The sequence below is a fragment of the Zootoca vivipara genome, chromosome 5, assembly GCF_963506605.1.
Source record: "Zootoca vivipara chromosome 5, rZooViv1.1, whole genome shotgun sequence".
In the NCBI taxonomy this organism is placed as follows: domain Eukaryota; kingdom Metazoa; phylum Chordata; class Lepidosauria; order Squamata; family Lacertidae; genus Zootoca; species Zootoca vivipara.
Genome location: NC_083280.1, coordinates 41,926,499 through 41,940,407, shown reverse-complemented (window position 1 = coordinate 41,940,407; position 13,909 = coordinate 41,926,499). Strand labels below are relative to the sequence as shown.

The window sequence follows — 13,909 nt, the reverse complement described above, 5'->3', positions numbered from 1 at the left end:
CCTGAGAGTACAGAAGATCCATTAAGGACTGTGCCATCCCTCTCAGCCCAGAAACAATCCTCGGTCAGTTCACTCCTAGCTTAAAAGTACACCACGACTTCCAAACACCAGAGGTAAGTGGCTCATTTGCTTTTTGACATTTGTCTCTTTGTAACCAATATCTGGATAATGCATCCTGCCAACTAAGCATGACTGGGTTAAACCAAATGGACTTCTGGTATTACTCCCAGCAGCCACTAGAAGGCGCTTCGCCTTTCTCAATCTCCCCTCAGCCAGCCTGCTGTACACACAGTCTTCATAGACTATGGGTAGACAAACGTAAGGCCCAGGGGCCAGATCTGGCCCAATCGCCTTCTAAATCTGGCCCGTGGACGGTCCGGGAATCAGCGTGTTTTTACATGAGTAGAATGTGTCCTTTTATTTAAAATGCATCTCTGGGTTATTTGTGGGGCATAGGAATTCGTTCATTTTGCCCCCCCCCTCCAAAATATAGTCTGGCCCTCCACAAGGTCTGAGGGACAGTGGAACGGCCCCCTGCTGAAAAAGTTTGCTGACCCCTGGACAGTACCAATTCTTCCACACAGGGATGCTCGTCTGCTTTCCATCTTCCCCACATGGCTTACTCGCTTGTCTCAAGTGGGTGCTTGTTCTGCTCCTCCCCTTTCCCCACGTCACCCCACAGCTCACCCAGGTCCTTTCGCCTTTTGGACTCATTGATGTTGCAGTTGATCTCCTTGACGGCAAGGACAGCCGCTGCCAGGGGAGCACGGTCAGGATGAGACTCGGGTGTGGCGCCCAGGAGCTCCATCAGCAGCAGCGGGTAGCGCATCACACGCTGAACAGGCTTGATCAGGAAGGAGCCCAGGTCAATGTAGTTGGTGCAGCCCCTGAGAAAAGGGGTGGGGAAGTTAGCACAGAGGACCCCGTATGTTGCCACCCACACTCTCACCCGACAAATACTGCACCCCAGGAAAATCAACCCCCACCTTCCAACTGCTCTTTGGCTTATGTATGTGCACATGTGAGATGCTTTGTTTAAAAATGCTTTTACTAAATCACCTATGCTGCCTTGAAAAGATATTTATATTTTGAAAGGCAGCCTACACATTTATTAAACAAATACACTGGGAAATACTGAGGCCGAACACATCCCACCAGTCTTCCTCCCCCAAATCAGACAACATAAAACCAGCTCATCTCATTCATCCCAAACACAGTCACTTCTTCATCCTCTTCTAGCCAAACTCGCAATACCTGGATGGTTGGCTAGTAGTTCCATAAAAGCCAGCCAGCCTAGTAACATTCCTGCCCCACATCTCACTCAGCTTCTTCCCCATCCTGAGCAGGCCAAGATGGTCACAGCAGTCTGAACTCCTTACAATCTCTTACAGCCCTCTCTTCCCACTCCTGTAGGAAGAACAAACCCCATTCCCAGACATGCTACTTGCTCCTGTCCCAGACAGGGATATGCACAAATACCCAAACCCTTGTATGCTGGTCTATGGCCGTAATAAAGATTTGATTGATTGATCCAAACCCTTACTCGTACTGTACATATTTTGTGGGTCCAGAATTGGCCTCCACAGTCACTTATGGACTCATTGTTAAAACCGTGTTTATGGAAGACAATCTTACTCGGCTATGAGTGATCGCCAAAGAAGAAGAAGACTTTGTGGGTAGGTATGGACAGCAAAGAGAAATCAAGCACAGAACGTAACTGGGAACAGCAAGAGATAGACTGATGGTATAAAATGGTTACTTACCATTCAGTGTACAGACTCCTGACAGGAAAAAAATAAAATAAGAAAAAGCATTAGAACGGCTGCTGCCATCTCCACCTTCTAAGCAACAGCCTTAGATGCACTCAAGCTAGGAAACTCCTAACCTGGGGGAATAGGAAGCTGAGGATGTTGCTGGACTACAACTCCCCCCATCCCTGACCATGAACCATGCTAGGAATTGGGAGACCAAAAACATCTGGAGGGCCACAGCTTCCACACTTCTGCCCTATTTTGGCTGAGGGTCATGTCTGGAGGAAATGTTCAGTGGTTGGGCAGCATCTGAAATTCTGTTCCCAGCACAAACCAGTAGAGTCCAGTGGCAAACAAGCCCTAACTGGGAAGGAGAGGGGATCAGGGCCAAATTATCCCTCTGTGTCAAGAGCACAGCAGTTGGGTGGGATTGAGAGAAAAGAGCCCGGGCAGCTGCCCTCTCACCTGAGGCTCTCCAGGGACTCTAGCAGATGCTTCTGGACCCGCTCATCCTTCTCGTAGGCCTCCAGAAGGGCGATGGCCTCGTCGTGGTTCTGGCAGTAGACTTTGTACACATCCTCCAGCTCAGCCCGAAATGCCAGGAATGTTGGCCCTTCAGGGGAGAAAAGGCACATGTCACTCAGCAGCTCTCTTCCTGATGGAAACGGATCTTAATGGCCAGCCAGTAACAATATTCCCTTCCCACACTGCAGCAAAACCAGAAGGGTGGGGGAGCAGACAGGGTGTCACCCAACACTTACACATGGGCGCCCAACAACACATCTCTCTGCCTTTTTACATACCCATTGCTATACTGATATTGAGAGATACTCAAGGGCTTGGGATCAGGATACCCCAAAGATCTGTCTCCTCTGATATCTATCTGCCCAAACCTTAGTGGACCTGTTTCACGTGGCCCAGGCAGGTAAAGTGAGGTGAGTAGCACCTTCGTTACAATTTATTCAACACCAGATGAAGATCTTATTCCCCAGGTTTTTAAAAACTGAGGTTTTAAAATTGGAATTTTTATCCCACTTACTGCATATTTGGGTTTTATGTCACTTCCTGCTGGAAATTGTTACACTGCAGTTGCAATTTTAAAAATAAACAGATGCAAATGCATGTGGCTCTTGAGTATGAAGGTGGGTTTTGCTTACGCCCACCAGCAAATTGCTTTCCCCTCTTCCATCCTGGACACCATGAAACGAGAAACCAAGAAGAGGCTGAAGGCTAAGCAACTGTTATTATTTAGAGCCCCTAAAGCAGGAAGGAATGATTGCCTCATGTCCTATTGACTGGTGACCCATTAAAAAACCTTTCCCTATACGTAGCTTGATTCACTTGCTCAAGCCATATGGAGTTACTTTTGCTTGCAAGCAGAGAAGATGGTGCAACGGCTGCCTTGGGCTGTACTGTGCAGAGTCAGGCATGCTTAACCTCTTATTTTAATGGACTTTGATATGCCAGTCTCCATATAGACAGGGGCGGTGCTAGCCCCTAGGACACCTGGGGCGGCATCACCCCCAGGGGTGGGGTCGTGACATCACAACCCCGCCCCCAGCGAGCAGGGCGTAGCAGCAGACTGGACATATAGAGGACAGGCCAGCGAGCCGGGGCGTCACAGTGCCTCTCTGCCCAGGGCTCAGCATGGCAGAAAACAACAAAAAAGGATGAGCCGACAGAGCGAGAACTCACTCGGTGCGCGGCGGCAGTGGCTCAGCTGACTTGCTTGGCCTGCCGGCGCCTGCTTTCTTTCTTTCTTTTTTAAAAAAGCCTTTTTCTCGGCGCTGGGCAGGGGCAGAGCAAGGGAGGGGCGGGACAGCGAGGAGGGGCATCACATCACAAGCGTGATGCCTCGCTGGCCCGCCCCTGCCACCCAGGGCCCAGTGCTGCCGCCGAGAAAAACGCTAAAAAAAAAAGCAAGCAAGCAGGCGCCGGCAGGCCGAGGGAGCGAGCAAGCAAGTCAGCCGCCGCCACTGCGCTAGTTCTCGGCCTGCCGGCTTTGGAGTTGTGATCGCGGGGGCGGGGCCCGGTGTGTCCCCCCCCTCCAGGGGTGTGTGCCCCTGCCCCCTCTTGCTCCGCCCCTGCATATAGATGAGGCTGTAGGCAGGCAAAGGAACAGTGACTCTATCCCAGCCCTACTGAAGTCAGGAGACCACAAAAGAAGAGGCCTGGTTATAGATTAAGGAAACAAAAGGAAGTCAGATTATAGATTATAATCTATAGAGGCCTGATTATAGATTAAGGAAACAAAGCGAAGTCAGGCCCAGGCATTGGGCTTGTTGGAATAGACCACTTGAACTTTTCCCTTTGTCTATGACCACTTTAACCAGCATCCTTTGCTCCACTCTTATTCCTAGGGTCAGAGATGCCCCAATGTTTTGGGTGAAGCACCTACCCACAGCATCTGCAGCTTTCAGGGTGCTCAGCAACTGCTTAGAGAAGGCAATGACGCCGTGGATGTTCCCAAACAGCCCCTCGCAGTCTACCTGTGGCACCTAGGAAGCAAGGGAGTGTGTTGAAGCAAAAGGAAATTGTTTGCACAGAGGACTTTTATTTATAGATAGGCTGCTCACAAGGACACACCCTGCTCACACGAATGAGCTAGTCCTTGGCAGCTTCCCTTCTCTCTGAAGACACAAAACATTGTTGGAGAACACCAGAGTTCTCCAGGTCTTGATGCCCAGTGACATCCCAGTATATACACAAACTGGCACCAGCACTGCCAGCATGAGCACCCACAGGCTTGAAAGCAGCCCTTCCAGTTCCTAAGCGTCACCTACATGGGGAACCTGTGGCTCTCCAGACTCAAACTCCCATCAGTCCCAGCCAGCAGGGCCAATGGTCAGGGATGACGGAAGCATCTGAAGAGCCACAGGTTTTATTTTGATTTAATGTTTCTGTTCCGCCTTTTGCAAAAAACAAACGCTGAGCTCAAAGTGGCTCACAAGAATCACAATAGCAAAACAATAAACAATAAATAAAAAACAATAAACCTTACAATCACTGTACTATCAAACAAAGTAACATAAAATAAAACAAACAAAAACAAATTCATCAACATGGTTAAAAACAAATCAATGAAGTTATAGTACCATGTTCCGGCGTATAAGACGACTGGGCGCATAAGACGACCCCCAACTTTTCCAGTTAAAATATAGAGTTTGGGATATACTCGCCGCATAAGAAATACGACCCGGCGTATAAGACGACCCCCGACTTTTGAGAAGATTTTCCTGAGTTAAAAAGTAGTCTTATACACAGGAATATACAGTAATTCAACTTGGTGAGAAGCCAAGTTGCAGGGAACCAGGCAGAGGGCCTTCTCGGTAGTGGCACCCGCCCTGTGGAACGCCTTCCCATCAGATGTCAAAGAGAAAAACAGCTACCATATTTTTAGAAGACATCTGAAGGCAGCCCTGTTTAGGGAGGCTTTTAATGTTTAATAAATTATTGTATTTTATTTTTCTGTTGGAAGCCACTCAGAGTGGCTGGGGAAACCCAGCCAGATGGGCAGGGTATAAATAATAAATTGTTATTATTATTATCAGAAAATACGAAAAACACCATTCATCAATATGATTAATACAATTCAATAAGGTCATAGACTCTCTATCCCAGACCTAAACAGTTGTTCTGTGCACCCATCACACCTTCCGGGAACGTTATCCATCAGCACCTCCATTTCGCACAATATTCTGTTATCTCATTTTTATCCTCCAAGGAGTTGAGGGTGCATATAGCACCCCCTTTCCTCCTCACAACAACCCTTTGAGGTAGGTTAGGCTGAGAGACAGTATGCTTAGAATTAAAGGCAGATATCTCTGGTTAAGCCCAACCCTCCATATCCAATGGCTCCAAATATTGCTAAGTCACACCCCATCCCTGGCAAAAAAAAAAAGCCAACTGAAAGCCCCCCATTGGCTGCCACAAACTGGCCACTCCCACCTGTGCCTCCTGCAGCGGCACCAGGACCATCTGCACAGACATCTCAAGGTCCCGGATGTAATCCTGCTCTGTCTGCAGCAGCTCTTCAATGACCTTTGCCCTCTTCTCCAACATCCTTTGCTCTGGGTTAGGAGTGGTGGCTGCAGTGGCCGCAGACTCCAGTGATGCCGGCTGGGAGGAGAGCAGAGTCATTTCTGAAAGAGAAGCAGATGTGATCAGGACAGAGCATCCGAGCCAACAGCTCCTTATAAAGCAGCAGTGGCTAGCTGGAAGTCCATGGGCCAAATCCAGCCTACAGATGACTATCAGCCGTCTTCCTAGTGGATGAAAGAGCCTTTTAGTTCTGGACAGCCTCCTCACTCCTGGCTTCAGGGTAGGAGGAAAGTGCCAGAAAGACACGAGCAATAAAACCCACATGTTTCCGGCAAGTCTCCCACCTTCTGAGGACAGGGTTTTCAGTCAGTGATGACTAGCTGGCAGTGGCACGTAATTGAGAGGGGAAATGGAAATAACTTTCCTCCTTGCCTTTGTGCTACTTACGGGTTTATTGCAGTTATAGTCTACCTCTTTCTCCAAGGAGCTCAAGGTGGTGTAGGTGGTCCTCTTCCTCATTTAATAACACAACAACCCTGTGGTGTAGGTTAGACAGAGGTAGCGGCTGGCCCAAAGTCACCCAGTGTTTCATGGCTCGGCGGGGATTCAAACCCTGGTCTCTCAAGGTCCTGGTCTGACACTCTAACCACTACACCACACTGGCTACCCTCTAGGTTGGACAAAGCGGTAATCAAGTTGAATGAACACGGCTGCATGGCCACACATCCCACAAGTCAGGGCCACAATATCTGTGGAAGGTACAAGTCCTCCAAAAGGGGCATGTGATGATGGAGCCAGTCAGAAGAGAGGCTGCCTAACCAACATTTTTTTAAACACATGCTTTTATGTCCTACATATTTCTCCCTGGGTTAATTAATACAGGTGAAACTCGGAAAAATAGAATATCGTCGAAAAGTGCATTTATTTCAGTAACGCAACTTAAAAGGTAAAACCAATACCGTATATGAGATAGATGCATGACATGCAAAGCAAGCTATATCAAGCCTTTGTTTGTTGTCATTGTAATTATTTGTCGTTAGGCAGGTCAATTATAAATGGAATGTAATTAATGAAATGTAATAGTGATGTTTATTTTTGTATTATTGTAACTATTTGTTTTATTACTGTGGAATTTCCAAAACAAAGCATTTGTATAAATTAAAATAAAAATAAAAAATAATAAGTTGCATTACTGAAATAAATGCACTTTTCGACGATATTCTAATTTTCTGAGTTTCACCTGCATTACTTAAGATTGTGCAATAATTGTGGGCTGCTCAGTTAAAAAATAAAAATAAATCCAATGCACTGCAGCCACTGCAAGGCAAGTAGAATATCTGAGGGAGGGGTTGTGGTTCAGTGGCAGACCACAGACTTCACAGGTAATAGGTTCAGTTTCAATCTGCAGCATTTCCAAGTAGGGCCGAGAGAAAATCCTGTCTGACTGTCTGAAGCCCTACAAAGCTGTTGCCAGATTGATGGGCCAATGGACTGACCTGGTATATGCCAGCTTATTTTGTTCCCAACATTTGAGGTAATTTGAAAAATGTTTTTAAAACAATACTTGCCCCCCCTCGTACAACTTTTCGGTCACCCCAGGCTACACTGGTTGTAAACAAACTAATTAGATAAGAGCAATAGGCAGGAGTCTGCAATGTATGTCATACAAAAACGGTGTGAGAAAAAGATCAGAACTCCTCACAACCCAATCCTTTTATTCAGAAGTGAGGTACACAAAGTTCAACAGGCATTACTCTCAAGGAAGCATACAGGTTTGAACCCTCAGGCTCAAAAAGAAGGATTAAGGTTGCAATCTTATACCCACTTAGCTTGCAATATACTGTACAGTATATGCCTCAATGAACGCAGTGGGGCTTACTTTTTAGTACACATGTATAGGATTGCACTGTAAGAGAATAAGGTTTTATTCTGAAGCATACAAAGTTCAATTTAAGCCTTTCTACTTAAGCATTGCGTTGGCATAGGAAGACTGGAAAAAGAAAATACACTAAGGAGCTTATTCATTTCCTCATATCACTCTAGAATGATACAATACGCCAGTTAAAAATTAAATTAGTACATGACATCTCTCAGACGCAGCTGACCTATGGAACTGTTTGTCACCAGAAGGCACAATCACCAACAGTATGAGTTTGTAAAGGATCCAAGCAAGCTAACAAAAATTTCAAAACAGTGAGAGCTATTAGAGCAAATGCTCGCCACATCTTCACAGGCAGAGTTGTTCACCTGTCACTTTAACCTATAGGGCTTACTGCTCACGATTTATTTAGGGAAAGAATGTTCCTGGTTCTTTCACATGCCCATGGACTGGAATCAGGTACTTCAAGGCTGCTGTTCTATACACACTCAACCTGTAAGTCCCACGGAACTCCAGGGGGCTTACTTCTGAACGGACAAGCAGAGCATCCTACTGCAATAGCACAAGAGGAAGACATGCAAAGCTCCTTGAAGCAATTGGGTCATTATCTACCGCTGCTGGGGGACAGGAAATGGAGCTGGATGGGTCATCGGTTTGATCCAGTAAAACTAAAATTGTGTTTACTACTGCAAGACTCAAAACACCACTGTTGTCTAGGAGACTTGAGAGAATGGGCAACGTGGGCAACGCGAGATCCTATCTTTTTTTTGCAACCATCTGCTAAGCCAGAAGACATCCCCAGCGCTCAAATCATTTTGCGTGCCTTGCCTTTTTTTTAAACAAAGGCACACACGTCCACTGGAAGGGGAGGGGGAGCTACTAGCCATTGTTAGAACCACGCGATGGGGAAGGGTTAAGAAAAGCGCAAGTTAAGGAGGAATTGGAGCAAACCTTTCATTCCACAATATCAATGAAGTCCGTAGTAGCAGTAGTAGAACAACAACAACAAGGGCTCTGTATACAAAAGCACTGCCGAGTGAACTTTCGACAGCTAGAGCCCCCTTTGGCAGGGACACAAAGCGTTCGGGAAGGCGACAGGCGTCGATCAGGAAACAACAGGGGGGAGTTATGCAGAAAATCGTGCAAGAGGCAGCAATGCGCGGCTCAAGCTCTCGTCCTCCCGGCCTGCCGCCGGCTGCGGACTCGCGGCAAACTCGAGAGGCAGCATTCCACGCCGCGTCCGCGGGGCTAAGGCTGGGACTTCTCTCCCCGCGGCGGCAGGAGAGAGGGGAGAAGAGGGGGCGTGGCTCTGGGTAAGAGTAGAAGAGTAGTCCAGGCAGGTGCTGGAGAAAGAGGATCGGTTCCGATCCAGCACCGCGCAGGATAAGAGCAGCAGCTGGGGAGGGATCGAGAGGGGGACCCCCAACCGTAACCAATCTCCGACCCCTGCCCGCCAGTCCCTCGCCAAATTCCTCACCAAGCCGATCTCAGAAGTCATCCCCGGGCCCACCTGCTGCTGCTGCTCCAGATGGGGGCCCATCACGTACGCAATCGGCAGGGTAGACAGACGAAGCTTGACCCCAGCCAGCCCAGCCCAGGACTCCCGGCACTTCGGGTATTAGCATCTCAATGGTCTTAAGGGAAGGAGCGGCCACCCGGGGCCGAGCAGAGCCAAAGCCCGGCACTGGGAATCCGGAGTGGAGGAGGACCCTCCCTCCTTTTTGCAAAGGCGCCTCCCCAGTCTGGCTGCCCGCTCCGGATTGCGCTCGTAAAGTCCCCCGGGCTGGTTCTTGGCGCAAAGTCTGGTGCGGTCAGAAGGCCAACCTGCTACGGTAGGCAGCTGAGCTGTTGCGCCGAGGGAAAAGCGAGGGCGCGGGAGACAAGGGACCAGGTGCCAGGCAAGTCCTTGCACAGCTCAGCACCCCTGGGAGCGCAAGGCAAAGCTAAAAAAAAGAGAGTGGCAGGAGGAGGAGGCCGGAAAATTGGCGGCAGCAGCAGCAAAACAGCGCTGCGTCTTCGTGACCCACTGCCGACTTTGCCCTCCCATGCAATCAATACCAAATCTGGGGCACAACGAGGGCGTGGCTGCTTGCCCGGGAGGCGGCAATAGCAGCCCTCTTCCCAGGGCGAATCGAATCGAAACTGGGAAGAGGCGACTAAAACAGGTGCCCATCCAGTCTGGAGCAGCTCGTGGAAGTTTGGGCAGGGCAGAGCCGGCTCCTGGTTTTCTAGCTCACCTGCTGTTGTCTTGACTCCGGCCAGCCCCCTGGCTCAGCTTCACAGGCTGATTCCTGGGGCCCAGCAACCCCCAGGGCCTGGCATTTCCCAGGCATTTGCTCTTTTTTTAAAGGGAAAACATCCAGCAGATTCTTCCTCTCCCCGCAGCATTCCTTTGTGACCCATCAGCTCCAACCACCGCGTACACAGAGAGAGAGACACTTGTGCAATGTTTGGTTAAGCAAACAAGCAATTCACAATACAGTAGTAAGCAGGGATGCCAACAGAAAGCATGCATTTCTCTCTGTGGCTGCTGGAGAAAACTTTATCAAGCAGAACAAGCTTTCCCTCTTCCCTTCCAATTAACCCCTTCCATTATATATTTTGAACCCCTCCACCTGTAGAACAAACCTATCCATTCTTAAGGAAATCAGCCCTGAGTGCTCACTGGAAGGACAGATCCTGAAGCTGAGGCTCCAATACTTTGGCCACCTCATGAGAATGAAAATTCCCTGATGTTGGGAAAGATGGAGGGCACTACGGTAGGAGAAGGGGCCAACAGAGGATGAGATGGTTGGACAGTGTTCTCGAAGCCACCAACATGAGTCTGACCAAACTCTGGGAGGCAGTGGAAGACAGGAGTGCCTGGTGTGCCATAGGGGTCCATGGGGTCAAGAAGAGTCGGACATGGCTAAACGACTAAATGACACCACCACCTGCAAAACAAGCACTTCTCAACAGCGATATATCTCCCTCCCTAAAATCAAAGAGATTACGTACTTTTGTTTGTTCATATGAGATGAAGATGTTCCATTGCCTCTGCTTTTAAACTGGTCTTTTCAAAAAAACACATGCATTTATTCTCAACAGTTTACAGGAGGTAAACAAATAAAGCCAACCCCAATGGGCACATAATCAGCTGGCACAATGAACAGGGTTGATGTCCCCCACCCGCATTTGGGTGCCAGATCTCACGATTCTGTTAGCATGAGCTGAATTTTGATGAGCTGAGCCCATCTCTGTGTCTCAGCTACTGGCTGGGCTGTTGTTCCCCCTGGGCTGGAAGCTGATCAGCATGCATTTTAAGTCCCACTCCCACTGCCTGTGTGACAAACACTGTTCTTGGCAGAGGAACACACATGCATGCCCTTTCAACCACAAGCCTGCTGTGCATAGTGAGGCAGCCCAAAATGCTAATGCGTCATTCCACAATAGTATGACAAAGGGCTGGAAGAAGGCCATCCCAAAAGGGCAGAATTCACAAGGCACTGAGGCATCACAGTGCTACAGTGTGCTTTACACAGGCGCATTGTTCATCAATGGACTGTTCCTCACTTGCTCAGCAACTTGCTTACCTGCACCAAACCTTGCATCTCCCACCACTCCTGGGCCTGTTTCCATAGCTTCAAAATAAGGGGCCGAGATACCTTTCAATCAAACGATTCTCAAGGTTGCTTACAACAGGTTGCAATAATACACATGCGCTCCCAAGCTCACACAACCCAGCAGCCCTTGGGCTGAGGGATGGGACCAGAGCAGGCTGCTTTTTGGTTCTGTAGCCCCAGGATCTGTAGTCATGGTATCTGGGCTCTTCCCCTGGGAGGCACTAAATTCCATCCAGAGCGAAGGTTACAGCCCACCACCATGCTTCTCTGGTACAGTTACTATCTGCATGATAAGATCAGTGCTAGCTCTTCAGCCAACAGCTGAAACTGTTGTATCTGGGAGCTCATAGGAGGAGTGGCACAGATAGGCAAAAGAATTCTGTGCCCCACAAGGTCCTCGAAAAGATTTTCAGTAGCTGTGGAGGAGAAGCCACAATCCTCTCCTCAAAAGGGCCCAGGGACATTGACATAAAATAATAGAATTGTAGAGTTGGAAGGGATCTTGAAGACCATTCTAGTCCAACTGCCTGCAATGCAGGAATATGCAGCTGTTCCATATGGGGATCGAACCTGCAATCTTGGCATTATCAGCACAACACTCTAACCAGCTGAGCTGTCCAGGGTTAGTGGCTGGCTCAGGGAGCCCAAACCCCAGGTATTTTGCAGCAGGCTGCATCTCTCCTGTCCCCACTCCCCTTAAAAACTTACAGAGTGGTTGGGGTGTGTAGCAGAGGACAGTACTGATGAGACTCCAGCCACCCACTTCCTTAATTTCACTGTACTTGTACATATAAATTTGTACAAATCTGTGTTGTGCGCCTATGCCTTACTTTAAGTGCCTAGCAATAACCTGGGTGCATGTGTGTCAGTGCTACACATAGAACTGCAGGGTTTCTCCTTCCAAGCCCCAAGATATTTCACATTTTCAAGAGGGAGAACATGCCTCCAAGTTGCCTTTCATCTGACTGGCTCTGGTGCCTTTGATGGCTGTATGACAGGGTGCTTCTGAGCTATCACTATTTTTGGACGGGATTCAATCACATACTGCACAACAAACCCGCTTCTTACGATAAGTAAAGTGACAGCAGCATGAGCTGGAAAGCATGGACAACATTTGCTTGATACAACATCATCTAACCTCCCTGCAAACAAATCAGAATGGAGAGCCAACATCGTCTAGTCTCCTTGCAAACAAATCAGGATGCATGCTTAATAAACAGGTGCAGATTTGCTCATCATCGCACGATATATTGCCTTGATGGCACAGGTGTCTTGCCAGAAAACAAGGCAGTAGAAAACAAAGCAGATCCCTTTTACTGGAAGAACCTAGGTTAAACAAAAAGCTGGTGGAGTCTCCTGGCCCAGACAAGAACATGCTGTCTTCTTTTGCGGGGGTGGGGGTGGGGTGCAAACAGGGGTTCCTCACAGGCCCAAGCAGGAGCAGCCCCCTGATGTTGCTGCCTCTGCCACTGACTGCCCTGCCCACCCTCTTCTCACTCACCTCCCTCCTTTTTTCAAGCACCCAATAGCAGGTGCATTGTTTGCGAAATCCAGGCCAAGAAGGTGTGGCCCTGCTGGAATGCGCAACAAGGCTGTGCGGTGCGTAAGTACCCAGAAACAGTGTGGCAGCCTGTCACAGTAACCGCTGCTGCCTCTGCAGAAAGAAATTCCCAGGGCATCTGGCCAGCGCATGGAAACCATGACCCAGAGGACAGAGGACATTCCATTGGTGTGACACACAAGCTGCCGCCATTTCCAAATGAAAGCAAGTTTCTGTTTCAGACTTGGCTGCTTTGTTGCCTTGCAGCAGTGGAGCAAAAGAGAAGAGAAAGCAAAAAACGAAAAACAGCCTCAGGAGAGACCGACTACAGTGGGAGGCATCTAGAAGAACTAGACAATTGATAAATAGCTGAAGCTGGCACCCTGGTCTGTGACTCAAGAGCCTCCTGCCTCAGATACTGGGGTAATAAATTCATGAGGCCACATGCGGGACCTGGAACAAAACAAGGCACTCCAAAATGCTCCAGGGTTCCAAACAGCCAGGCACATCCCTTTCCGGGATATTCTGTTCTGTCACCCACTCCCTCTTCTTCCCTGCAACAGTCAGACAGTCCTCACCATCCACATTCAGGAAGGAAGTTCACCTGGCCTCAAACACCCTGCCTCAGCCAGCATGGCAAACCACTGGGGATTATGGGAAGTTCAGCCACACCTGGAAGGCCTCAGGTTCACTCCAAATCCCCTGGCTCCTCCTCCCAGCAGCTTCATGTAGATGTTCAAAGCCAAGAGGGACACAAAGACTGGACTTCTCAAAATAAGTACCGCTGGGCAGAGCAGCAGTCACTCAACACTATCAGCTGGGACCTGCCTGATAAGTAGAAACAGAACCACAGCAAAGTATGCCTCCAGTTCCCAATCTTGTCAGGCAGCCCATGAGCCAGATAATTAAAAACAACCCCAAAGTCCAATGTAAGTGGTATCTGAAAGCAGCTGAGAGATGGAGAGATCCTAGGTGATCCACCAAAACGACCAAGGAGATTTCAGGACTAAAGGTGGGCTTAGCTGTTTATTACATTTGTATCTTGCCCTTCCTCCCCAAGGAGCTCTGAGTAGCAAACATTAGTAACCTTGAAATC

At 48.7% G+C, this 13,909-nt stretch overlaps 1 protein-coding gene across 3 annotated transcripts in view; it reads right to left on the bottom strand.

Moving 5' to 3' along the window:
* DNMBP (dynamin binding protein) overlaps positions 1 to 13,909 on the bottom strand; it is a 53,570-nt gene that overhangs the window by 5,975 nt on the left and 33,686 nt on the right. For all 3 annotated transcript variants that reach the window (XM_035133837.2, XM_035133839.2, XM_035133841.2), the window contains 5 exons: positions 5,700 to 5,893; positions 4,150 to 4,249; positions 2,217 to 2,364; positions 1,764 to 1,781; positions 688 to 887 (listed from right to left, as the gene is read on the bottom strand). In XM_035133837.2, coding sequence (XP_034989728.2) covers positions 688 to 887; positions 1,764 to 1,781; positions 2,217 to 2,364; positions 4,150 to 4,249; positions 5,700 to 5,893 — 660 coding nt within the window. The remainder of the gene's footprint in view (positions 1 to 687; positions 888 to 1,763; positions 1,782 to 2,216; positions 2,365 to 4,149; positions 4,250 to 5,699; positions 5,894 to 13,909) is intronic.